This window comes from Haplochromis burtoni, unplaced genomic scaffold (genome assembly GCF_018398535.1).
Source record: "Haplochromis burtoni strain Fernald_Lab_line unplaced genomic scaffold, NCSU_Asbu1 Contig_163, whole genome shotgun sequence".
In the NCBI taxonomy this organism is placed as follows: domain Eukaryota; kingdom Metazoa; phylum Chordata; class Actinopteri; order Cichliformes; family Cichlidae; genus Haplochromis; species Haplochromis burtoni.
This window is the reverse complement of record NW_024582524.1, coordinates 1,265,525-1,289,387: the sequence shown is the minus strand read 5'-3', so window position 1 is coordinate 1,289,387 and position 23,863 is coordinate 1,265,525. Positions and strand designations below refer to the sequence as shown.

The 23,863-nt window shown below is 42.4% G+C and overlaps 2 protein-coding genes across 36 annotated transcripts in view; both read left to right on the top strand.

The window, feature by feature from the left end:
* Positions 1-11,422, top strand: part of clasp2 (cytoplasmic linker associated protein 2) — a 63,004-nt gene extending 51,582 nt beyond the window's left edge. For all 33 annotated transcript variants that reach the window (XM_005932988.3, XM_005932991.3, XM_005932989.3 and 30 more), the window contains 12 exons: positions 44-207; positions 1,883-1,961; positions 3,345-3,488; positions 4,696-4,839; positions 4,958-5,064; positions 5,217-5,358; positions 7,245-7,440; positions 7,531-7,724; positions 7,827-7,955; positions 8,144-8,350; positions 8,523-8,639; positions 10,011-11,422. In XM_005932988.3, the coding sequence (XP_005933050.1) occupies positions 44-207; positions 1,883-1,961; positions 3,345-3,488; positions 4,696-4,839; positions 4,958-5,064; positions 5,217-5,358; positions 7,245-7,440; positions 7,531-7,724; positions 7,827-7,955; positions 8,144-8,350; positions 8,523-8,639; positions 10,011-10,088 (1,701 nt within the window). In that variant the 3' untranslated portion in view covers positions 10,089-11,422. The remainder of the gene's footprint in view (positions 1-43; positions 208-1,882; positions 1,962-3,344; positions 3,489-4,695; positions 4,840-4,957; positions 5,065-5,216; positions 5,359-7,244; positions 7,441-7,530; positions 7,725-7,826; positions 7,956-8,143; positions 8,351-8,522; positions 8,640-10,010) is intronic.
* Positions 11,423-13,840: 2,418 nt separating this feature from the next.
* ubp1 (upstream binding protein 1) overlaps positions 13,841-23,863 on the top strand; it is a 17,356-nt gene continuing 7,333 nt past the window's right edge. Inside the window, exons 1-7 of one of the 3 annotated variants that reach the window (XM_005932986.3) lie at positions 13,841-14,142; positions 19,156-19,307; positions 21,016-21,092; positions 21,183-21,288; positions 21,388-21,494; positions 21,641-21,793; positions 21,879-21,989. In XM_005932986.3, the coding sequence (XP_005933048.1) occupies positions 14,072-14,142; positions 19,156-19,307; positions 21,016-21,092; positions 21,183-21,288; positions 21,388-21,494; positions 21,641-21,793; positions 21,879-21,989 (777 nt within the window). In that variant the 5' untranslated portion in view covers positions 13,841-14,071. Of the gene's footprint in view, positions 14,143-14,287; positions 15,459-19,155; positions 19,308-21,015; positions 21,093-21,182; positions 21,289-21,387; positions 21,495-21,640; positions 21,794-21,878; positions 21,990-23,863 lie in introns of those variants that run through there. The other 2 variants (XM_005932987.3, XM_005932985.3) reach the window with 2 other exon arrangements.

Genomic DNA, 23,863 nt, shown 5'->3' with positions numbered 1-23,863 from the left:
TGTGTGTGTGTGTGTGTGTGTGTGTGTGTGTGTGTGTGTGTAGGTGTTCAGTATGTTCCTGGAGACACTGGTAGATTTCATCCAGGTCCATAAGGACGATCTGCAGGACTGGTTGTTTGTCCTGCTTACACAGCTTCTGAAGAAGATGGGAGCGGACCTGCTGGGATCCGTTCAGGCTAAAGTTCAGAGAGCCCTGGATGTCACAAGGTGAGTTGCACATTCGTATACAGACAAGCAAGTACAAATCAAGATTTTAAAAAGTGGCTTTTTATCTTACTTTACCAACACATTGTGGTCTATATACAGTCCATTGTGATCATTACGTAGACCGGACAAGTAAAATGTTTGAGTGATAACCTATAAATTTAGTTCAGTTTGAACCCCAACAATCAAATACTGTAGTTTTTGGGTCATAAGCCGCTACTTTTTTCCCACACTGCGGCGTATACTGACATGCGGCTAATGCATTTTTTTTTTCATGCAGCCAAAAACATTTTGCCTGGTAACAGTAGACCAATAAAATTGATAAGTAGTATATATACGGTATATATTTTTACTGGTTGTTAAGAGACGTTGTAATGTTGTTTGTGCACTGTTCCGTAAAAAAACCATAAGCAACGTAATTTGTGTGTTACTGATACGTACATATTCTTAAAGGTAGCAGTGTTACAGGTGCTGTTCGAGGAAAAAAAGCATTTGCAGTATGTATTTTTGTATGTTACCATAACGTTTATGTTACCTTACGGATTAAATTAAACGTTAAAAATCCTCACGTGTAATATTTCTGTGTAAATATCTAATATTACGAGTGAAACGCATACGGCTTAAAATCCGGTGCGGTCTGTACAAGTACAAAATTGATTTTCTTTCTAAAATTAGAGCATGCGGCTTTTAATCAGGTGCGCTCTGTAGTCCGGGAATTACGGTAATCCTGTGAGCGCAAGCACATGGTGACAGTGGGAAGGGAGCAGCAGGACCAGGTTCATCTGCTGGGACTGGTAGGGGGTGAAGAGAGGGAGATGGGACAAAAACTCCACCGTGGAAGAGAGCCAGAGATATTAATAACTAATGATCAAATGCAAAGTGGTGTATAACCGCAGATAGAGTGAAAAAATGTGAGTGAGAAAGAAACGCTAAGTGCATCATGGGAACACTGAAGCAGGCTAGGCCTATTGCAGTATAAGTAAGGAAGGATTCAGGGGCACCAGATCCAGCACTAACTATACACTTTATTAAGTGTAGCTGAGCTTTATTAAGTGTAGCTGAGCTTTAGATGAGATCAGGACTGCTCAGGTGGTATGACCTTAAAGAAATAACAAACTCATCATCTGTTTATAAAAATTTACTTCCTGAGGTTTCTTAAGAAAAATAAATGTAATTTCAATAGTATGTCTGCCTTTCCTAAAGTATTATAGTAGTTTAAAGAAGCCAGTAAGACTAAAACTGAGAGGAAAAAAAACTAGAAGAAAAAAAAAAGATTTGCGGTCTGAAATTTCTGACGCCCTCTTTTGTAATTTTCACATTTTTCCACACATTTCAAATTATTCCGGCACGTCAGGTTGGAGCCTCTGACGGGTTGTTTCCGGGCCCCAGGCCTTATGTTTGACACCCCTGCTGTAAAGTGTTCTTGGCGTGAGTCCTACAGTGAGTGCTTTCCTCCAAAAACCAGCAGCAACCTTCAGAGTCAGCACTTTTTTATCTCTGTTATTTCAAATGTTTAGTAAAAGTGCAGAAGAAGAAGCAGTCACACAAATCACCACTTTGCATCTGGCACAGTGGTTACTCGGTTATTTACTTGCTGACAGTCCTTGAACTTTATTTTTACGATGCATGTTATGGCACAAAACGTGAAATCTAAATCTGTGGTTTTTTTGTCTTGCAGAGAATGTTTTCCCAACGACCTCCAGTTTACCATTCTCATGAGGTTCACTGTGGACCAAACACAGACGCCCAACCTCAAGGTAAATGACAAGTTGATATAATACATGTCTGTTTAGTGTGTATGTGAGAGAGCTGAGTGTGCAAATGTCTGTGCAAGGGTAGCATGCACACAAAGCTGGAAATTCAACTGACTGCTGTGCTAATATTATTACATGCCTGCCCATTGCTGGCTCTACGTCCCAAAACCCTGAATCCTGGGCTGTGATTGGATAGCGATTGATCGAGCCACTCCACTGGCTACTTTCAAGCTTTCTTCCTCAAACTCCTTTTTCATCTTTACCCAGCACACCTCTCTTTCTTTTCCCCTGATTATCTACTACTTTATTCCTTGCTCCCAACCCTTCTTACCCTTTTATCTCCCATGTTGCTCCTGCCTACTCCCACACCCTTTTTCTGCCTGATGTTTAACCTGTTTCCCTCTATTCCCTCTCCTTTCCCACTAGGCTTGGGCAATAAAGGATCTTACAAACAGTAGAATTTCACCACCTGCTGCAAATATTGCATTTCTGAAGACTTAACTACATCTTCATAGTAATTTTGTTAAATATTTTGCTATATCCAACCCCTCTGACATGTAAGAATTGGCTTAGATAGTATCACAGTATGAGTCTGACTCATTTTGTAAAACCATACAGTGCAATTTCAGTATCGCCCAGGTCTACTCCCCCATCTCTTTTTACTCCTCTACTCTCTCCATCCTCCTGCCTGCTTTCCTCTCTTGTTCCCCACCCCTCCCCCGTCCTCGTCTCCCTGTCTCTCTCCGTTGATTGACGCGGTGCTTCTCCTCTCTCTCTCTGAAGCCTGTGCGGAGCTCGTGTTGCGGGCGAGGCAGGGGAGGGTCCGGGGTAAAATTGTTCCCCCCCAGAGCGCGGCGCCACGCCTGCTCTCTAGACGAGCAGGCCGCAGCCTGGAGCCAGTCCTCCCAGGTCAGTGCGCTCCGGGGGGAGCAATTATGTGGCGCGCACGATGCTGCTAAGTGATTTGGAGGAAGTTCTGGTCCTGAGGTGCATTTGTAGAGAGACGAAAGACAATCAGGGCAGGAGTCAGTTGTGGCGTTTCAGAGGCTGAGTTGAATTTTTCCATTTATTGGTTCTTTAATATTGTTATTTGTCATTGGTTTTTATGTTGATTGATTTTATTTTTGTACTATGTAACGCATGACTGCATTTTAAACTTTTCTCTCATTCATTGGATCATTTGATTTTTCAGACCTGCAAGAGATGCACAATCTGCTGTGGTTGTACATGCTGACTCACTTTTGTGTGTGTGTGTGTGTGTGTGTGTGTGTGGTTTTGGTTGTTTCTGTATTTGTGTTTTTACAGGTGAATATTGGCTATGCATATTCACCATTATAGGTCAGCTTCCTAACAATTTGTATAAATGTGTGTGTGTTTGCGTTGCAGGTGAAGGTGGCTATTCTGAAGTACATCGAGACACTGACATTACAAATGGAAGCTCCAGACTTTGTGAACTCTAGCGAGACTCGGCTGGCTGTTTCCCGCATCATCACCTGGACGACTGAACCCAAGAGCTCAGACGTCAGAAAGGTATCGTCTCACAAACACGCACACAACATAATACGTCCTCTTGCAACAGGCCCCTTTTGTTTTTGAGGGATGTAATTAAACTTTATAATATTGATTTGAAGCAAGTCAGGCTGACTGTTGAATCTGGATGTTCAACACGTTCTCACTCCCAAAGCGTAACATTTTACGCTAGGTGACAAATCGTCAACATATTACGTTTCCGGCTACCCACCACGTTCCTAAATGACGACCTCGGAAAAAAGAGGAAATATGAGAACCGTCTGGACTCCATCTACACATGTTCGCTCTTTTTCTTCAAATCGCTTAGAAACACGCTATTTAACATCATTATAGTCCTGGTTAACATCAGGAATAAAGTTATGGTTAGGGCTAGGGATAAGGTTAGGTTTAGGGCTGGAACGTCTATTACCGCGGGAGCGTCATTGCACTGGATTCCAGCCATAACCCGCGGCGTACTATAAGAACGCCGAAGGTCTCCTTTTGCGTTTCTCAGGAACGCCGCGGGACGTGACAAAACGTTGATATGTTACGCCTCGGGAGTGAGAACGGGCTGGGATGTTACAACAAAAGCAGACGAAGTGTATGATACCACAGGTTTGAAAAACAGTTATTGCACTGCTTTACCAGCAGAACCAGGAATTTGCATGGGAAGAAAATCGTGTGATCTGTGGAGTATCCTTTCCATAGCTGCAGAGATGGTTTCAACTTTAGGCCAAGCAGTCTTCTTGCTGCACTGGCTGTTCTCTTCCAATAGCAGAAAGTTTTTGTTTCATTTTACCTGTTATTTTCTCTTTAATTTCATGTTGCGTTCCGGTAGTTTGCTGTCATTCACACTCTGTTTAAAACTTGTGACACTGTCTAAATTTTTGCCACAGCATATTCTTTTGCCTGGCTTCAGATCAGTCTTCTGCAAATGCCTGTCTGCACGCAGACAAGAAGCACACAGCAATCACGTCACCTTTGCTGGACTATAAATTTTGCTTGATAGTGACAACCATAGTTTTTGGTTTGTTTTGTTTTTTGTGTTTAAGCTTTATCTCATAACTATAAACTTGCATCTCATTTCAAAATCATAAATTGAAAAGGATCCTTGTCTCAAATGCCACCTCACAGCATCCCATAGTTAACCACAGTACTACTTGCAAGAGCTGCCACCCTGTTTGGTCCACAAAGTGCAAAGTCTAAGTGTGTACTTTGTGTGTAACAGGCAGCCCAGTCGGTGCTAATTGCCCTGTTCCAGCTCAACACTCCAGAGTTCACCATGCTGCTGGCAGCTCTGCCCAAAACCTTCCAGGATGGAGCCACCAAGCTACTTCAAAACCACCTGAAGAACACAGGCAATGCTGCACAGGTAAAACATACTCTGACTCTAAACTGTGAATGCTTCAGAATCACAGTTTACACCTGAACTCTGTCATTATACTGCAGCAATAATGGCGTACCTCTTTGTTGTTTTGTTACCTTCTCAGGCACCAATGGGCAGCCCTATGACACGTCACACCCCCCGATCTCCAGCCAGCTGGTCTAGTCCAGTCACTTCGCCCACTAACACATCCCAGAACACCCTCTCACCAAGGTAAACACTTGTCTGACAACTAGTCTTACACTGTCAAATCACTGTTATACAGTAAACAGTATTTTAGGGTGTTTTGTGGCCAAAAACACGCCTGTGGGGGGAAAAAAAGTAAGCTTGCAAATTACAGCGCATCTTTTACTGTGTCTGTGCAGTGCTTTTGACTATGACACAGAAAACATGAACTCAGAGGACATCTACAGCTCACTGAAAGGTGTCACAGAGGCGATCCAAAACTTCAGCGTTCGCAGCCAAGAAGACATGAATGAACCCGTCCAGCGGCGAGAAGGAGAGGAGGTGAGTGGAGGAGGCCAACACATTAGGGACATAAGTTCAATTCCTGGTGTGACTACAACCAGACCTGAGTGGTTTGTGTAACAGTTGGCACAATTCATGGGGGCGTTTGAACATTTTCGAATATTTTTATTTGATTTTACCTTCATGAGGTTCCCCCACAGCAAGAGACAAGCAGCGGTGCAGCAGCCAGAGATCATGAATGTCAATAAACTTGTGGGAAGTGGGCAGGTGTGGAGTTAAACTTCTCTCAACTTGGAGGCGAGCAATTGAAACGAGTACAAATGGAAGCGAATATTACCGTTGACTGGCCACTGAGGCTGATAAATACACTATATGGACAAAAGCAGTGAGTCACCTACAGGAGCTGCTCACCCATGGAAACATGTCATGAAGCTCCTGGTGCGCAGTTTTATGCTGATGTTAGTGCCGTCACCCAGCTGATCACAGACTTTCTAAAGAAGCTAACAAAGGCAAAGTGACGAAAGCAAAAAATATCCAGAGGTCAGAACCAGACACAAGCTAGCAGCCTCAGTTTGAGCAAAGGATCAAACTATTTACTAACCAAATTATGGAGACGGGTGAAATGGGGAAAAGGATTGATTTGCTGTTATCTGGTGGATTTGTAAACATACAAGTTTCACAAACTGGCTCGTTGAAAGGGTGACATCCAGTTATAGCACCACACTTGAATTCATGTTTTTCCATATAGTGTATATTATAGGGTTGCCTTTGACTCGTGAGCAGTCACCACGATGCAGTGCATGGTGGGCAAATTGCTTTATAGTGACCAGGCTTCTGAATGGTCTCTTTATTTTGATACCAGATGAAAAATACCACCATGGTGCGGTCCTAACACAAGCAGCTATACACCACGATCTCGCCAGTAGTATAAAAGTGTGAGAGTTGAGACTTTATTCCTGATAAAATAAGCAAATACCAGAATAAAAAGAGGATAAGACAGAGTATTCAGACTTTGTAATAGGTTTTGACACTCTCATTTAGCTCTGCACTCAGAAAGTATTATATCGTCTTTTGACCTTACAACATGTTTTCCAAGACTTGCAGAGGCTTGAAACACCCACACAGGTGTACTGTAGGGGACGCTGACATCTGATCTGCCCCACCACCCGTCCGTTAGCACAGGGAGTGCGAAGCATACATTGTTTATGGGACCGATAACTGTGAAAAATAATCTTCTACAGCTGCTGATAAAATCCTGTTTGTTTTATTTAAGCCTAGCTGCTGAAAAGCATCCCCAGTTATTATTTTGTGATGCTTGTGTAGGTAGCCTGCTCGTTCAAAACAAATTTATGACTTGAGACATGCCAGGTCTTATTTTGCAGCCCCTTGCAGTGACCCCGGTTCCTTTTAAGGACACGGCGTACTCTACTACAGAGGTGTGACCTCCTGACATTTTCCCCATGAGATGCAACTGAAACCCAAGTGGCCCACATGTCATCAGCGTGCCAATCACAGCACACCTGACTCATCAAACCCCAGCTTAGAGCATTTAGCGGCTCGAGTGTAAATATACACATACAAATAAGAGCACCTTAAACCCTGCTCAGCTCCTCACCTGGTGCTTCATGTGTCTGCCTTTTTAAGTGATAGAGTTGTTTTTATTTGTGTGTTTGTTTTCTTACGCTCTCATTTAGACAACAACATCCTCTCTAAAAAGGAAACTTTATCCAAAATGTCCTGATATATGAATGAATTTTAAGAAATCGAACGGAGACATGTTTGTTTTAATTCATTTGGCGTATTTACCATCTAAACACATAAAACAACTCTGCAGTTCAGACTGTTTTTAAACCAGAACTTTTGAACTCTTTAGAGTTTGACTGCTTGGTTCATTCGCTTTGTTTTTAATCCACCTTTGTTTTCAGGGGGGCAGCGGGACAGATGGCAGACTGTCAGATATGGGCGACGGCGGGCGTATGGCTCTGGACAATAAAACGTCTCTTCTCAACACCCCCCTGCTCTCCTCCAGCCCCCGAGTATCCCGCGAATACTTGTCCGACTCTCCCTTCAAACACAGCCGCAAAGACACCAGCCTGGACGACTCGGAGCTTCAAACTGATGGTACACAAAAGCATTCTGGCAGAAAAGGACAAATAACGACCTCGAGATATCGCTAACGTGGGTTATTTTCTGTCGCCTGTCTCCTCACAGATAGCAACTTGGATCAGTCGGAGCTGGTGGCCGAGCTCCTCAAGGAGTTATCCAATCACAACGAGCGCATAGAAGAGAGGAAAGCAGCGCTGTGTGAGCTGCAGAAACTGATACGCGAAAACACCCTGCAGGTGTGGGACGAACACTTCAAGACCATCCTGCTGCTCCTGCTCGAGACGATGGGCGACAGAGAGGTACACACACACTCATTTCAAATCTACAACAACCAAATGAAAGGGGAGGGAAGAGAAAAAAAAAGCTAAAGTCGCTCACTTTTATCTTAAATCCTCTCTCAGCATGTGATCCGAACGCTGGCTCTGCGGGTGCTGAGGGAGATTCTCAGCAAGCAGCCCTGGAGGTTTAAGAACTACGCAGAGCTCACCATCATGAAGGCCCTGGAGTCTCATAAAGACCCTCACAAGGAGGTGCGTTTATCCACACCCACGCTAATCTGCTCACTGAGAAGCTGATTTTATCACAAAGCATTATCAGACCATGAAGCGGTGGTGCAGAACACTCCTTTATTTTATTTATGGATCATCAAAGCTGGAAAAAAGCTTTGTGATTATCACTTAGTCATGTTGTATATTCATATTTCTCTGCTTTTCTGTAGGTGGTTCGAGCAGCTGAGGAGACGGCAGCCATGTTGGCGTTGTCCATCAGTCCAGACCAGTGTATCAAGGTGTTGTGCCCCATTATCCAGTCAGCTGATTACCCAATCAACCTGGCCGCCATCAAGATGCAGACCAAAGTGGTGGAGAGGATTCCCCGCGAAGGCCTGATTAGCCTGCTGCCCGAGATTGTACCAGGACTCATACAGGTAACATGCAGCTCAGATATGTAACTGTTCATTTGGAGGATGAAAGTATCAGCCGTGCAGTATCGTAGTTGTCTGTTATCTGCTTTATCACACACAGCCTTCACGTTCGTGCATAAATATGATTGTTATGAAGAACTGCAGATCTGTAAGTTGTGTTCTTCTGTCTGAACAGGGTTACGACAACTCTGAGAGCAGCGTGAGGAAAGCCTGTGTGTTCTGCCTGGTGGCCATCTATTCAGTGATAGGAGAGGACCTCAAACCGCACCTCAGCCAACTGTCCAGCAGCAAGGTAAGTTGAATTCATCGTAAACCAGCTCGCTAAAGATGTGTCGTTTCTCATCCTGGTCACCAGGATCTTTCTGTGTATACATTTCAAGCTCTCGTGTCAACAGGTTTCCACCAAGAGTCATCTATTTATTTACATTTTTTGTTCAGCTGATTTTTTTACTTTTATTTTTATTGCACAAAAGACAAGAGTGCGATAGTAAAGTGCAAACTGCATCGAGTACAGAAACAACTACAATATACTGCTTAATAACTTCGGCTGCAAAGACAGCAGCTAGCACAAAGCTAGCCAAGAACTTGGAGTGATTTTAAAGCTGAGTGAAGGCCGACCCGAGCCCAGCAGGCCCTGTAACTCAGGCAATGATGAGCAGTCAAGCTTGCAGCCTCTGTTTTTAAAGTGGCGATCACTTTGAAGTCTCTTGGCGCTAGTTTTCCTCTTTTGTTCTTATATGTAAAAACAAAGAGGAAGATTCTATGTGCGTCCTCATTTGTGTCAGTGTGTGGCACTGTGGCCTCAGGTTTGTATAATTCAGTTAACTGGTCATTGTGTGACCGTACATTTCAGGTTATTGTGCTGAGTAACTCAAAAGTAAGATAAGTAGTATAAAAAGTTACTTTCTCTGATGATTAATTACATAACGTAGTACATCAATTTTAAGAAAAGTAATGAGTAATGTATAACACGTTACTTTTTTTTTTTTTTTTTTTTGAGTAACGACTCCAGCGCTGGTAAATACAGATGTAGGTTCAGGGTCTGAAAAGTGAATTCAAAGCCTTTAACCTGAATTCTTTCTGAAAGCCAGCAGAGGGCGACTCCTCTGGTTGCAAAATATACTTTAGAATTGTATACAAGTGTATAAGTAAAAATGACACCTCTTATCAGTTCATTTGTGACCTCTGTAAATTGTTTCCTGATGTGGTTATGATCATAATCTCCGAGAGTCTTACTGGAAATAACATGAAGTGAACAGTTTACTGTTTAAAGTAAAGTAGGTGATTTAAAACGTGGCGCTGTACCAGCATGCAGCGTCCTCAACAAAAACGCTCAAGTGAAGCACTCACATCAGGACACGGAGCCATTACAATCGCTACATCCATCCTTTATAAACAGTTGATGGCAACAACCATAAAAGATGAGTGATGAGTCTGTCAGCTACAGACTGATTTATTTGTGATGAATCACAGGACGACCTTTCAAAAACAGTCATGTGATAAACATTACTTGCCCAAATAATGCAGGAACCATAAACGCCACGTGTCAGCACGCGGTCGGCCTGCTCAGATGGAGTAACTGCAATCTCGCCTTTTGGATTTTTAGCGTCTCTTGGCTTGCACACATTATTTAATTCATGTTCTTCTGTTTTTCTATCTGCAGCTGAAGCTGTTGAATCTGTACATCAAGCGCGCCCAGTCCGGCACCACCGGCAACGAACCCTCAACCGAGGGCCTATAGGATACAGAGCGCCATCCCACAGGGCAACTACAGAACTGCAGCTATGCCCACCCAACATAAACCATCTGTTCATGAGAACACAGCAACACAGACTGAGAACAAAGCATTCACAGGAGCAAACTACATACACCACACACACACAGCTGTTAGGTACACACAGTCATCACACGTGCAGAGGAGAGTTGTAGTTCTGCTCGCCATTTCTTAGGATCCCTTCTGACTGAACTGAACCCTCAAACTCGGATTAAACTTAAACAGACATGCAGTCACACCCTCCACAGGTTTGTCACTACTCACTCAAGGATGAAGATATTAAACGCCCGTCCTGTCCGCTCCGCTCCATATCCACAGCACAGTCCCTCTGAACAGCATCTCGAGGTCAACAGGAAGTGGTGCATCTGCATGGTTCTCATTTCCCTGGGCGGTAATATTCCTCCAACGGTGCTGTCTCCTCGTTTCCTTCTCGAACACTCATTAACTTGAGGGAGGGGGGTGCCAGGTAGACGGGAATGTAATTTTACATTGTGTCATAGTTTGGATTTCTTTTACGCAGGGAGGTTTTACTGCAGTGGTTTTTAATACCCGGAGTTTTCTCTCTCACTCAGACGTCAACACGTGTTTCAAAAAGGTGCTGATGAGCCTAAACGGTACGACCGGCCGACCCCAGCACACGCAGCACTAACACGAGTCAAAGTGGGTCCTGCCTGCTCATAGCAAATACAGTACATACAGATTCCAAAGTTTAGGAGGCGTTATGTGCTTGGCTATGCATGAGACGAAATTTAAAAGATTAATAACTTTTTATTAGGGTCTGTTGTCAGAGTGCTCTGACTGGGGTTTTAAATTAATGTGAACAGTGTCTGCCCCTTTCAGATAAATCCATGATGTCCTCCATTTCTCCAATCTCGCATCAGTTCTGGGCAAGACGTGGAGAAAGATGGCTGCTTACTACATGAAGTATGACAGGACATGGCTTATTATCACATAGTGGATATGTATCTATATATGATATTAAAATGGAGTATCCAAATAACAGTGTCATTCAGGGGAGTTCCCCAGAGGGGGGGTGCACGCGCGCACCTGTGCCCATCCTTGTTTTATTTTTATTTTTTTTCCCTCTCTCTCACACACTTATTTTGTTTATCTCTGCTGAGAAATTTGTAGAAATTTATTATTTACAGCTCTGGGAAAAAAGAAACAAGTCATGTGTCACTTTTCTCCTGTTCGTGTCTTTCTTTCCTTCCTCTTCTTGTAACATTCTAGTTTTCACTGTTGTTTCCTCTGTGCATTTACAAAGCTGTGCTTACAATAAAATAAAGAACTTGTACAGATCACGATAAGCCCCGCCTCTCTTCATTTCTGCAGCATAAGAAAGTGCTGCGGTAAGGCAGTGAGCAGAAATACCGTGCATGGGTGGGTCTGTACCTCCTCACAGGAGTGTTGTTCATGCAATTCAACTGAATAGATCTATTAAATGCTAACAGAATGTTGCAGTTTATCTGATCCAGGATCAGTGATCAAACCTCTACAGTATCATAAATATTTCGTAGTCCCTTAAAGAGTCCCTTCATCCCAAATTTTACACAGTGTGACTGTGTCACAACCACTCAATTTCAGCAAACACCTCAGTATGAAAGCATCAAAAATGCAAAATTACTTTACTGATTAATATTTAGCAGTTATTTTATTCTAAAACAATTTTATTCTGAGCTGCACAGGTGATCGGTTTTATGTTTGTTTTGCGAGAAATTGGTGAAAATGTGCGTCAGGATTTTATCCTTGCTTTGACAAACCAGTCAACACCAGGAGTTTAATTTACTGTCCGATAAAGCAGTGGGTTTTCCAGCTGTCACTCTCCCGCAAAGAGCAGCAGCAGGTGGGAGATCATGGACTTGTTAAGAAACGTTAAGAAAGTGGGCTAATCCACACATGGAATAAAAGATAACATTTAGGTCTTATGCAACATAGCTATTTGTGAAACTGGTGCTATATTTCATGTATGCATCTGTCCTCTGGGCTGTAAATTTAGGAACAGCTAAAGAGAGTCCCAGATACTGTCTGACCTGTAAAACCCCCTGGCCTTGCTGCACTCATCTACAACCTGCCAAGACCCTGCAGTTCATACTGAGTCTGTCCTCAAAACAATTCCCAACTTGGGAAAACATATCAGTTACACTGTTGAAGATGGATGTGGTATACTTTAGCAGTTTTACATACTTAAAATTTGCATTTTAAATCAACTCTTGTGTTTTGCAGGTAACAACTAACCGTGCTTGTTCTCTGGCTTGGAAATCTTGACTTTTTGACAGTTTTCTGCTTAAATTGGCTTTAATTTCCTAGAACAAGAAGACCTTGTTATGAAAAGTGGGTGTTATTGGTCGGAAAGGAAGGTTTGTTTTTAGACTTTCCATGATTTCCCTGAACTGGGGTGCATGTAGCTCTTGGGCAAGATACTAACCCCAAGTTCTCTAACTCCAATCCATCTGTCTGAGTATGAATGTGTGGGAATGTTGGATAGAAAGCACTTGAGCAGGTAGAGCAGACAAGTGCTAAATGAGAATCAGTGTATTTACTGTAACGGTTCTTTTTGCAGGGTGAAATGATTGTTCAGCATACACCTTTAAGGACTTTAGTTACAAAGAAATGCACAGGTTTGAGTTTATTTGGGATATTCTGTAAACCATATAAGGTGATGTGTGCTCACATGTCACTAATATTTGGTGAATGTCCCTTAGTGAGTCGCACCTCAACTACACTCTCTTGGTAGGCATCAACAAGCTTCTGGTGTCTGGTATAGCGTTCATTTAAATCAGTTGGTTTCTTGGTAAGGATCTGGCTTTTAGGGCTCTTTCACAAATTTTCAATAGGATTGAGGTCGTGGCTTTGGGAAGCCTGCTCCAGCAATGTAATGTCACCCTAGTTTATCTATTACAAAGCCAATTGTCGTGTGTGTTTGGGATCATCCTCCTGTTGGAACACCTAACTGTCTTCAAGTTTCAACCATCTAGATGTTGATTTGAGGTAAAGTTCTAGCTAATTTGTCTCGTGTACTACTGGCAACAAAACAGCCCCAGAGCACGATGCTACCACCACGATGCTTGACACTTGGTAGTGTTCTTAGGCGTAAAAGCCTCACCTTTATTCCTCCAAATGCACCTGGTGTCATTGTGACCAAATAGCTTCAGTCTTGACTCACCTGATCATTGCTTCTTTAACCAACACAGCAGTTTTCAGTTGTGCATTTATGTAACTAGAGTTAGATGATAAATTTGCTTTTGGAGACACTAAATGTGGAACACATGAGTGATGACTGCTAAAACGGCCTCTGTACACCTATATACATACTGAATTTAAAAACATATTATTTATTACATTATTCAAATGTACAAGAACTGATTGATTTTTTTTATTGTAGTAATTACTGTATTCATATATTTTTAAACTGAAGGGGGGATTTTTTTTTTATTAGTTTTTTTTTTGTTTGTTTTTTTTACAAGCTGTCCATTGCAAATCCTTAATTTAAAATGAACAAGTGTTATCCAACACTTATGCAACATGAATTTTAGTTCTGTCCATGCTAGACAAGTAAAGTTACTCCCTTGTGTTCTTTGATGTTTGCATATTTGGTGTTGACTGTCGTGTGTTTATGTCCATATTCTGAATTTCCTGAGTCAGACAGAAGGACTTTAAATCATGAGGCGGGCCTCCCCTCCACCTCCCCCTCCCTTTCAGGGCCAAAATAGCGTGTGTGCCCCACTCAGAAAACCAGACTAGCGAGTGCGCCACGTCCAGGGTCCGAGCGGTGCGTAATTATTGACCAGAGAGTGCAAAAGGTCTGCAGCCATCTTCTGTGGACTGGACTCTTCTTCTTGCTCGACATTGACATGAATGAAACACTGATCTCCCGTTTGGACCTCGTCGTCGGAACCGGGCCGAGTGGTGTTTATGTGCAGGAGAAGTGAGGAGAGTGCTGATGAGACGCGATGTTGTTCTGGCAGCCGTACACTGAAAACTTCCGAGCCCCCCTACAGAGACAGAACAGCGGCTATACGAGGTATCCGCTCATGTACACCTCAAATGTAAATGTTTGGTTTAGTTTATATCCTCACAGTGTGGGTGTTTGGAGCAACAACAATAACTGTTAATAAATAACTCTCGGTGAAAAGGTCAGCGCCCTGTCGCTGTATTTGCATCAGAGATATAACATTATTTTTACTTGACACTGAGGGGTGTTTGCATGCCTACAGGGTTCATATTTGTTGACAGTAACGACTTTTTGTAGATATGTGTTATAGTTTCAGGGAGGCAGAGCGCAACTACAGTTGGACACAATGACGGAAGCTCGAAGGTTGCTGATTGGCTAAAAATTCTGCGCTGGGCACAGAGGGTGGCCTCTGATTGGCTGGACTCAGTCTTTGGCATCCTTCCCGAGGCTGGCGGTGGCAGCCCTGCGGGCTTCAGAGACCGACAGTCTGTGTGCTGAGGGAGCCATGTTGATGCTCTGTTTTGTGTCAAACGCTTCATTTTGGATGGTTAACGGACTGCGTGTTAAAAATAAGGAGCCCCGGCGGTGATTCCAGCCCCGCGATGAGAAGAGGAGCGCGGAGTGGGATGGTAGAGGGAGCGCCAGAGGAGAGCCGCTCTTAGGTCACCGGACGTAGCTGAAAGCAAGTGAAGTTGACGCTAGTTAGCTTCATAGCTCGGTAGCAACAGCTGGTGCGGGGCGCTGCGTGGGATGCGGTGTGTGGATTAAAACGATATTTTTTCCTCCTTCTGCTTGTGTCGTTCTGCTGAACAAACGTCTGTCGGACTGTATGAAGACTCGATACTTGAAGCAACAAAGGCGCTGCTGAATTCAGGCTAGCTTGCTTAAGCTTCCTTTTCAAAGCTAGCTGTTAGCTAACATTAGCATGCTGACAATCAGCTCGGATCTTCAGTCACGACTAACTATTTACTCGTTGAGTGGGTTCTAGGTTACTTTCAGGCAGTCTGCCTGTCTTGGAGCATCCCTTTGTGCGAAAATAAACTCTCAGAACTCGAGTGGAGATATGGCAATGCATCCAGTCTCTGTGGAAAGCTACCGGTTCGCCTGCCCAGCTTGCCAGGGAGCGGCTAGCGGGCTAGCAGCATAACTTTCCTCTCACGGGTGTCATTCAGAAGCTGCAAAGCTCACTTCCTCTATAAGCCGACCTCTCGTACCTGAAGCAAGCTGGCGGCCATCCGAGTAGAAGCCGAGGACAAGGAGCTGGGGCCGATGGCCTGGGTGCTGAAGATGGACGACGCCACCATCGAGTCGGGGCTGGTTCACGACTTCGACGCCAGCCTGTCCGGCATCGGGCAGGAGCTGGGCGCTGGAGCCTACAGCATGAGGTTAGAGAGACTGAAGACAACATGCCAGTCCCAGCTTCAGTGGGTCGTTGGCAAGAACAGCTCTCTGAGTGTTAACATTACAGCCCCCCTGGGTGTGTTACTCCCTTTGTGTTGGGTGTTATGGTTTCTCTTTGTTTTGGGATTTGGACTCGAGCAGTCACTGCGGGGTGCCACGATCAGGGATGAAGATTAATTTCTCTAAACACACACAAAGGCAGGGAAGGGGACACGTGTCATACTGCCAGGGACAAAGATGTTTTGTTTTTGTTTTTTGTTTTTTTATCAGTCTGCACTGTTTCTCAATGCACGCGTATGCTGCAAGGACATGGGTAAAGTTTTTGTTACATCCAGGAAGTCAGGAAGACACTGTTCTGGTTTTAAGAACAGGTCTGTGGCTTTGTTTCTCATAATCAGGGTTATGTGGAAACAAGTGGCTGCACATGTCTAGGCGGATGGGACTGAATTTAGACTCTTTTTAATGGAGCTGTTCTAGGTTATAAATGAAATTGCTCAAGCATTTTTTCCTCCCTCAATTCAGGACATATATGCACCTCATCTTTTATCATTGAAGCCAGTATTTTTTTCTGTTTACCTGCTCCTGACCCCTCTAAGCAGTGATCCATGATCATATATTTTTAGTCTGAATATTTTAACTCTGTTTGACATTTTTGAAACTCTTGCTTTCCTCCTGAATGATTTTCCTCAGAAAATGTAGCAGCAATTTGGTAGAGGTGGGAATCACCATACATCCCACGATACGATATTATCACAATACTTAACGCACGATACGATATTATTGCAATTTTTTAAAATATTTTGCGATATTCAGATTCTGTACATAAAGGTAAACTTTAGCAATATTCATTTTATTTAATATCAAAGTCTCGCACTCAGTCTTTCTCTCATTTCAGTCAGTTTTATTGTTGACAAACTGAACGGTTTGTATTACAGTCTAGTCCAACTTAACTGAATGCAACCATCTCGTACAATTATAGCTATTCTGAACTATGCAATTTATGAAAACTATGCAGCCCCTTCAGGAACTGAAGAATTTGAAAGTAAATTAAAACAAAATATAATTTTACATTAAATAAAAAAGTTTTAAACTTAATTAAAATAAAACATGTCTTAAATTAAAATAAGTAAACTGTCATGTTTATTGCTGCCAAAAAAACAGTTAAACACATTTGGACAGTGAAGGAATGTCAGGATTCTTGCTCAGAAAAAGGATCAACATGCTCTGAAGTCAGAGCACAAAAACCTTTTTGTAACAAAATATCGATATATATGCTGTCCCTGTATCGATACATTATTAGCAAACAAAATATCACGATACTACACAGTATCGATTTTCCCCCCCACCCCTACAATTTAGTCACTGTAAATACACTTAATGTATCTTTTTACACTAGCACACCACCATGTTTGGCCCATTTGTTTTTGGGGGTGTATGTGACTCCAGTAGTATTGGAAATCAAAAATTTATTTATGTATTTATTTCTCGTTGCATGGTTATATTTATCCTAAAACTGTTTCACCACATAGGCAGTCCATAAGCATACTAGTAGTTTTCTCCAGCAGCAAACTTTGAACTGTTGGGAGTCTGGTGACTCTGAGATGTTGGACCCATTTATTTTATTAGAGGAACATGTCTCTTCAGATCAATGCAGAGTTAGTTTTTCAATGACACTGACCCACAGCTTATAGCAGTCCTATGCTATAACCTTTACACTCAACTGATCTTAGTCCAGTTTAAATGTCTGTGCCCTCTTGTACCAAAGACCACCATCAACAGACCAAATAAGGGAGTGTCTTTTGGAATATTGGCATTCATCCCTGCAGTAGATTTCCAGAGAGCTGTAAGATGAATGCCAGCATGTGGAGGTTTTCAGGTGTTACTGGCCCAACCCCTTATTTAAACACATTGTGTTGGTTTTTGCCAAAATATCTCACCTGCCTGTACATGCCGAGGCTAATAAACATGCAGTCTAGTAACAAATTTTATCTTCATAGTTCTGGTTTTAATATAATAACAAGCCAGTTTTTCCCTGGTTTCTGGTTAGTCAGGTTATTCCAGCATTTATGCTGATGGTGCATATTTACACTGGCTGGGCAGCATTACTTGAGAATAATCTGTCTGCAGAGGATGCATGTGCATTTCCTGCAACTGTGCTGTCATAGTACATCCGACAAGGGGACGAGAACCTCTCTGGGGAAGCAGCTGAATGATGGTGTGAACTGTCACAATACCAGTACAGGAAAGGTTGAGACTTGCTGGTCATTAGTCATTGGATTTTCCTTTTTTTGGGGGGGGTTAAATAAATAAATTCCTAATGTTTAAAAGAGTCACCAAATATATCTTGAAGTCGATATGTGTGGAAAGACTGAGCTGAATAACTTTGTTATAAACCACCTGTTCAATTAGTAATTCTTAGTATGCGTGCACTGTTATGTAACAGGTTAATGGGAGGTCGTGATATTTGCATGATGAAGGCAAGCCCGCCGAGGGCATACATGTGCTTTATCTGCATCCGTCTGCTTTTAGCGTGTGTTTATCTGAGCATGACGTAGGTGTGTGCCTGTCGCTTATGTGTGTAAGCAAGATTACTGGTATTCAGGGTATGGTATGCATTGACAGTATTAGTTTGTGCTTCAGACATACTGCTGTCTGTCTGTGGTGCAGGGGTGGGTCGTGGGTGTGTTTGGAGTCAGCAGCTGATGGGAACAGAATGTCTCGGTGTTATTCAGTGGAACGAGCTCCTCAGATTTCAGGAAGCAGATGCAGTTTTCGTGGGCAGCATGGTTCAGCTGGGCTGTGGCACCCATGTTGGTGCTGCCTGGGCTCGCTCGCTCTGCAGAAAAAAAAAAACACCGGCGAGTGATTGAGAGAAAGCGATACGGGGCAGGATAAATCTAGCAGGCAGCTCTTTGAAAGACTTCGTTGTTTTGAGGAAGGTGCTGCAGTAATTATTTGAAATTTGGTAAGGTGGTTTTAGTTTGGCTCCAGATTTGTTTTCCAGGTAATGAGATGCCCTGATCTACATATTTTTGCACAGATAGGACTTCTTTTTTTGCACATGCACACACTCCTCACCCTTCTCTGTGCCCTCATTGACACTCCCACAGCATTTGTCAGGGTGAGCCAAGTACGGGAACGTTGTCTGCAGTGGCTGCCAAGCGTGAGAGATGGTATATGTCAGCAGCTAAGGCTATCTCTGGGTGTTTCTGTTCATTTATCATCCTGCGGACTCATGCATACATAATTAGAGAGACAGTTTGATCGATGGATAGTCTTCGTCACTTATTCTAAAAAAAGGTGATCCATTGAATTATTCCACACTGTGACAGGGAAATATTGCCCAACTGAAAGTGACATATCAAGAGTGAAGTGAGAGTGTTAAAATCACACAAACATTTGAGAGGAGGTCGTCCAGTACTGATGCATAAATACACGATTTTCTTTGCCTTCAGGAAGGTCACAGTGATTATGTTGTCATCAGGATGGAGCTCACATGGTGCTGGAGATTCAAACTAACTTTGAGACAAAAGCTAGTTGAAAAAAATTGAGGCCAGTGCCAAGGAAAATACGCCAAATCAGCTCCTAACGGGGAAACCTTGTCGCTCACAACTGTTCTTGTATTGTTGTTTTTTTGTTTTTCCCTCGCTGACTTGTTTGTCTCTATCTCGCCCCTCCTAGTGATGTGCTGGCTCTGCCAATCTTTAAGCAGGAGGACTCCAGCCTCCCTCCTGAAAATGAGACCAAAAATCCCCCATTCCAGTATGTGCTGTGCACCGCCACCTCGCCCGCTGTCAAGCTGCATGACGAAACGCTCACATACCTAAACCAAGGTGAGACCTAAAGAACGGCAGGTGATTTTGGGAGGGGGGGGGTTGTTGACCCGGTTTTACACGACCCAGTTTTTGTTGCATGGCTGCCTGTCAACAATCCAACGTCAATAAATAATGAGCGCATTAATTTAATGCATTTCAGTGTGATCACTGTAAAATGAAACTCTTACTGATGTGAATGCCAGCCTCGTGTGCCCTCGACGTGACACACTAAGATCTGCCTATTACTGAAATGTATTGTAATGCACGTTGAATGCATAACAAGACGTTATTATTCCAGGTTATTTAGCATATCAATACACACAGTTTTTATTTATCTATTTAAACACTGCTCAGGGGCCTTGTTTTACGGTGGTTTGGTCATACAGGCGAGATTTTGTGTTTTTTCTTGGAAAAAGTTGTTTTGTTTTTGTGTAACACTGTACTGCCCTCCAAACACTCCATTACCCCCAATGACTTTTACTTTCTCAGTGCATTAATAATGATTATCTGTCCAACTCAGTGTTTTATTCGCTTGTTTATTTTTTTTGCCTGTAATTTTTACTTTAAAAGTGCAAGATTTACAAGTTAACTTACTTTTTTTATTAGAATTGTTTTGTATAAAAACAAAACCAGCAAAGTAAGAAATTCATCATATGGTCTAAACGTCTGTTTTTGCTGCGCATATAACAATAAAATATCCTAATAAAGCCTGTGAAGGAGTTTGATAGAGAGCAGGGTCAGGTATTTTCTGATCGTTGGGGTTTATATTGCTCATATTGTAGTGATAGAAAGTACCTTGAGGTGACTGTTGGTGTGAAGTCGTGTTATATAAATAAAGCTGGATTAAATTGCATGTAATTAAACTGGAGTGAGCATGAATAAACAAAATACCTGAGCGGTGTCTTCACAGGTCAGCCTGTGCAGTGTGAGCATTTGTGCTAATTTTTTAGGAAAGACTGTTTACTTGGGCATGCATGTGTTTTTGTCCGTTTCACACAAACTGAAACATAAACCACTGCAGCAGTGACACAACTTTATACCACACTGGGGTGATTTTACAAAACTTGAATCAAGAATTAAAAGGCAAATTTTCCTTCAGGTGTGATCACTTAAAGAGTATAAAATGCAAGTGGTCTCCACAGCAGCACTCAGAGGATTCTGTATCTACTTTTTTGTGTTTTTGGTCTTTGTTCCTTGAAGTTTGATAAGGTTAAACTCTGTAACTACAGAGTCGATAGGCAGACCAGTGAGAGAGTCCAGGATTTATGATAACGTTTTGTTTGCATAGCACTTATCACAACTAGCATTTCAAAGTTCTTTACACAAAGTGCAATAAAACACAGTCATGTGTAACTAAACAGGCAGGAGTTGGAAGTTAAACCATAACAATAAATTACTAAAAGAACGTTGGGTTTTTTGTTTGTTTTTTTAAAAGGACTTTAAATGTGATAACATCAATATATAATGCTCACAGTAAAATAATCAGAAGTTGTAACAAGTAATCCAAAAATGAGTTTTAGTGCCATTAAATCCCAGTATTGAGTGTTTCATCAGAGGAACCATTCCTGCAGTGTCATTCATAAATTTAAAACGATAATAAGGAGCCTGTACCTTTTTTATTGAGTGTGTTAAATTCAAATATATGTATACACTCACTGTTCCTTGTTAAATCTTTCTTTTTTTTTGTTGTTGTTTTGTTTTTTAATGTTCATCTACTCTCACTCAGGCCAGTCTTATGAGGTGCGTATGTTGGACAACAGGAAGCCAGGGGAGTTACCGGAGCTCAACAACAAGATGGTGAAGGTGAGAGGATCCTCACAGCTCGAGGACAATCATGCATCTGTGTCTGTAGACAGGACACTTTATATCTAATGTGTGTGTCTGTGTGTGTAGAGCATAGTGCGAGTGGTGTTTCACGACCGTCGGCTGCAGTACACAGAGCACCAGCAGCTGGAGGGATGGAAGTGGAACCGTCCTGGCGACCGTCTCCTTGACATCGGTAAAGATGCCTGCCGAGAAATGTTTGCTTAGACTGTCCCCGTCATGTGTGTGATTTGTAACTCAAATATCTCTGTGTGTGTGTGTGTCTGTGTATCAGATATCCCCATGTCAGTGGGCATTGTGGAGCCAAAGACTCACCCCTCCCAGCTGAATGCTGCAGAGTTTCTGTGGGACTTAAACAAAAGAACTTCTGTGTTTGTGCAGGTAACACTCAGACATCCTCTGACACTCATTCAAACCACAGAGAGACACACACACATACATCCTCTCTCTTTGAGCCACCTGCTCAGCGTGCTGCTCAATTTCCACATCAAACACGTTTTGACTTCGTGTCTACCCGCCGTCTGCAGGTGCACTGCATTAGCACAGAGTTCACTCCCAGGAAGCACGGCGGAGAGAAGGGCGTCCCCTTCAGGATCCAGATTGACACGTTCGCCCTCGGAGACGGCGGAGACTACACGGAGCACCTCCACTCTGCCTCCTGCCAAATTAAAGTCTTCAAGGTGCTCACTCAATCTTAAACAGGGCACGTTTGAAACTGTGCCAGCACTCACCAGTTACATCTCTTCTTCTCTGCTTCCTGTTTAGCCAAAGGGGGCAGATCGCAAGCAAAAGACTGACAGGGAGAAGATGGAGAAACGCACAGCTCAAGAGAAGGAAAAGTACCAGCCTTCTTACGATACCACTATCCTGTCAGAGGTCGGTACAGGGCTGCTGTGAACTCCTAGGCTTTATGTGACTTTGACACTAACTAGCTTATAATACTAACAAGCTTCCAGGTTCAGTTCTTGTTCATAATACAAAAGACTCCATCACTGCCAACCAGTCTGAAAATTACAATGCTTAGGATTTAAGAACTAACGAACAGCAATAACTTTATTCAGAAAGCTGCTGAAGTCATATAATCCTCTTAATTCGTTGGCCGTGGTTTCTCACTGTTTCTCACATTCAAGTGTATAAATGTCAGGGACTCTGAAACAATCAGTTACTGCGTTTTTAAACCTCAGATCATCAAAAATACGACGATCGCGTTGAGCCCAAAAATAAAAACCCTCCTTTGATTTATTTGGGGGGAGGTGGTCTTTTTTTTTTTTTTTAAAAAATGTAAAAAAAAAAAATCAGAAGTATTTTTCACTTTGCGCTGTGCAGTGGCACAGATTTGATGTCACATTAGTTTGCCAGGTGTGTTTAATGTTAGGAGACCCGTGTTTGTTCACACGGCTGTCATCTTTCCTTCTTTCCGCCTCATTTGTTTATACCAAGTTCACCAAATGAGAGGCACGCTGCTGCTGTGAAACAACCACCGGATAACTGGTTAGTATTTCTGTGCCCAGCTATCAGCTAGTCGACTTGCAGCACACAACTGAAGTGGATTTTGTGTCACTTTGTGTGGTTTTACCACATTTTCTCAGATACTGAACAGACTTTTGTCAGCTCAACTGTTTGTCTAGACCAATGATTCCCAATGTGTGGGCTGCAACCCCCTGTGGGGTCTGAATGGGCCACAGCAGGTCCAGTGTGCCCAGTATCCCTCCTGCACACGTTCAGGCGGTCTTGCCTCTCTAACATCGTCTCTACAGCCTGAGCTGTTCCTTTGATGTACTCCCTCCTGCTCGCTCCCAGTGAAAATTAAGTTAACTGTTATTCTTAATTCTCCTATATTAGAAATGTAAATGGATGGGACCGTCTAATTTTAATCTGTGGAGCGTTTATACGACTAAATCCTGCAGGATGAGAAACATATTTCTATTTTACTTATGTTTTATAACCAACGAATAAACTTTTGGCTTATTTCTTATTGGATTCTGTAGGATTACATCTTTTTAGGATTATTTTAAAATCAAAAGTGTTTCTATATTAGAATCTTGTTTTGACTTGTGTTTTGTAATTCATTTTAAAATTGCCATTATTTATTGTTATTCTTAATTATGGGGCTTTTTTTGCTCCTGAACTTTTTCTTGTCACTAATTGTAAAGATTTTAATTTTGAAACTAAAGCTGCTGATAGAAGATCAGGTTCAACAATTTCATCACTGGAGCATGAATAAATGAAAGCACAAAGGAAATGCTTTGTTAGGTATGTGTGACCATCAGTTGGGCGTTTTTACTGAAGGTTTGGGTGTGCCACTGAAAATGTTTATGTTTCAAATGAAGCTGCAGGGGTGTGAAGTTTGGGAATAGCTGGTCTCAACTAAATAGTTGTGTTAATGTGACAAAAGGGATTTATTTTAATTTGTTCTAGCTGATTATCTAAGTGAGATTGTTCAGGGTCTTCTCATATCTACACCCCCCTTAAACATCACTCACACAGATGGTCATCAAACCAGCTACAAACTGCACTCTTGGTGTCACAGCTTTGCTAAATAATGCTACAGTAACACTAGAGAAAACGAGTCTGAGAACACAGCACAACCAAAATTACTGCAACTGCAATAAGCTTGTGACCTCGTTGCCTTTAAAATAGTTGCTTTGAAGACTGGTACGAGGTGTGTAACCAGTTGCTGTCTTCAAAGCAACTTTGTTTTCAGTTTAAGATGGACCCAGGTTAAGTTGGAAATTATGCACAATCTGTTT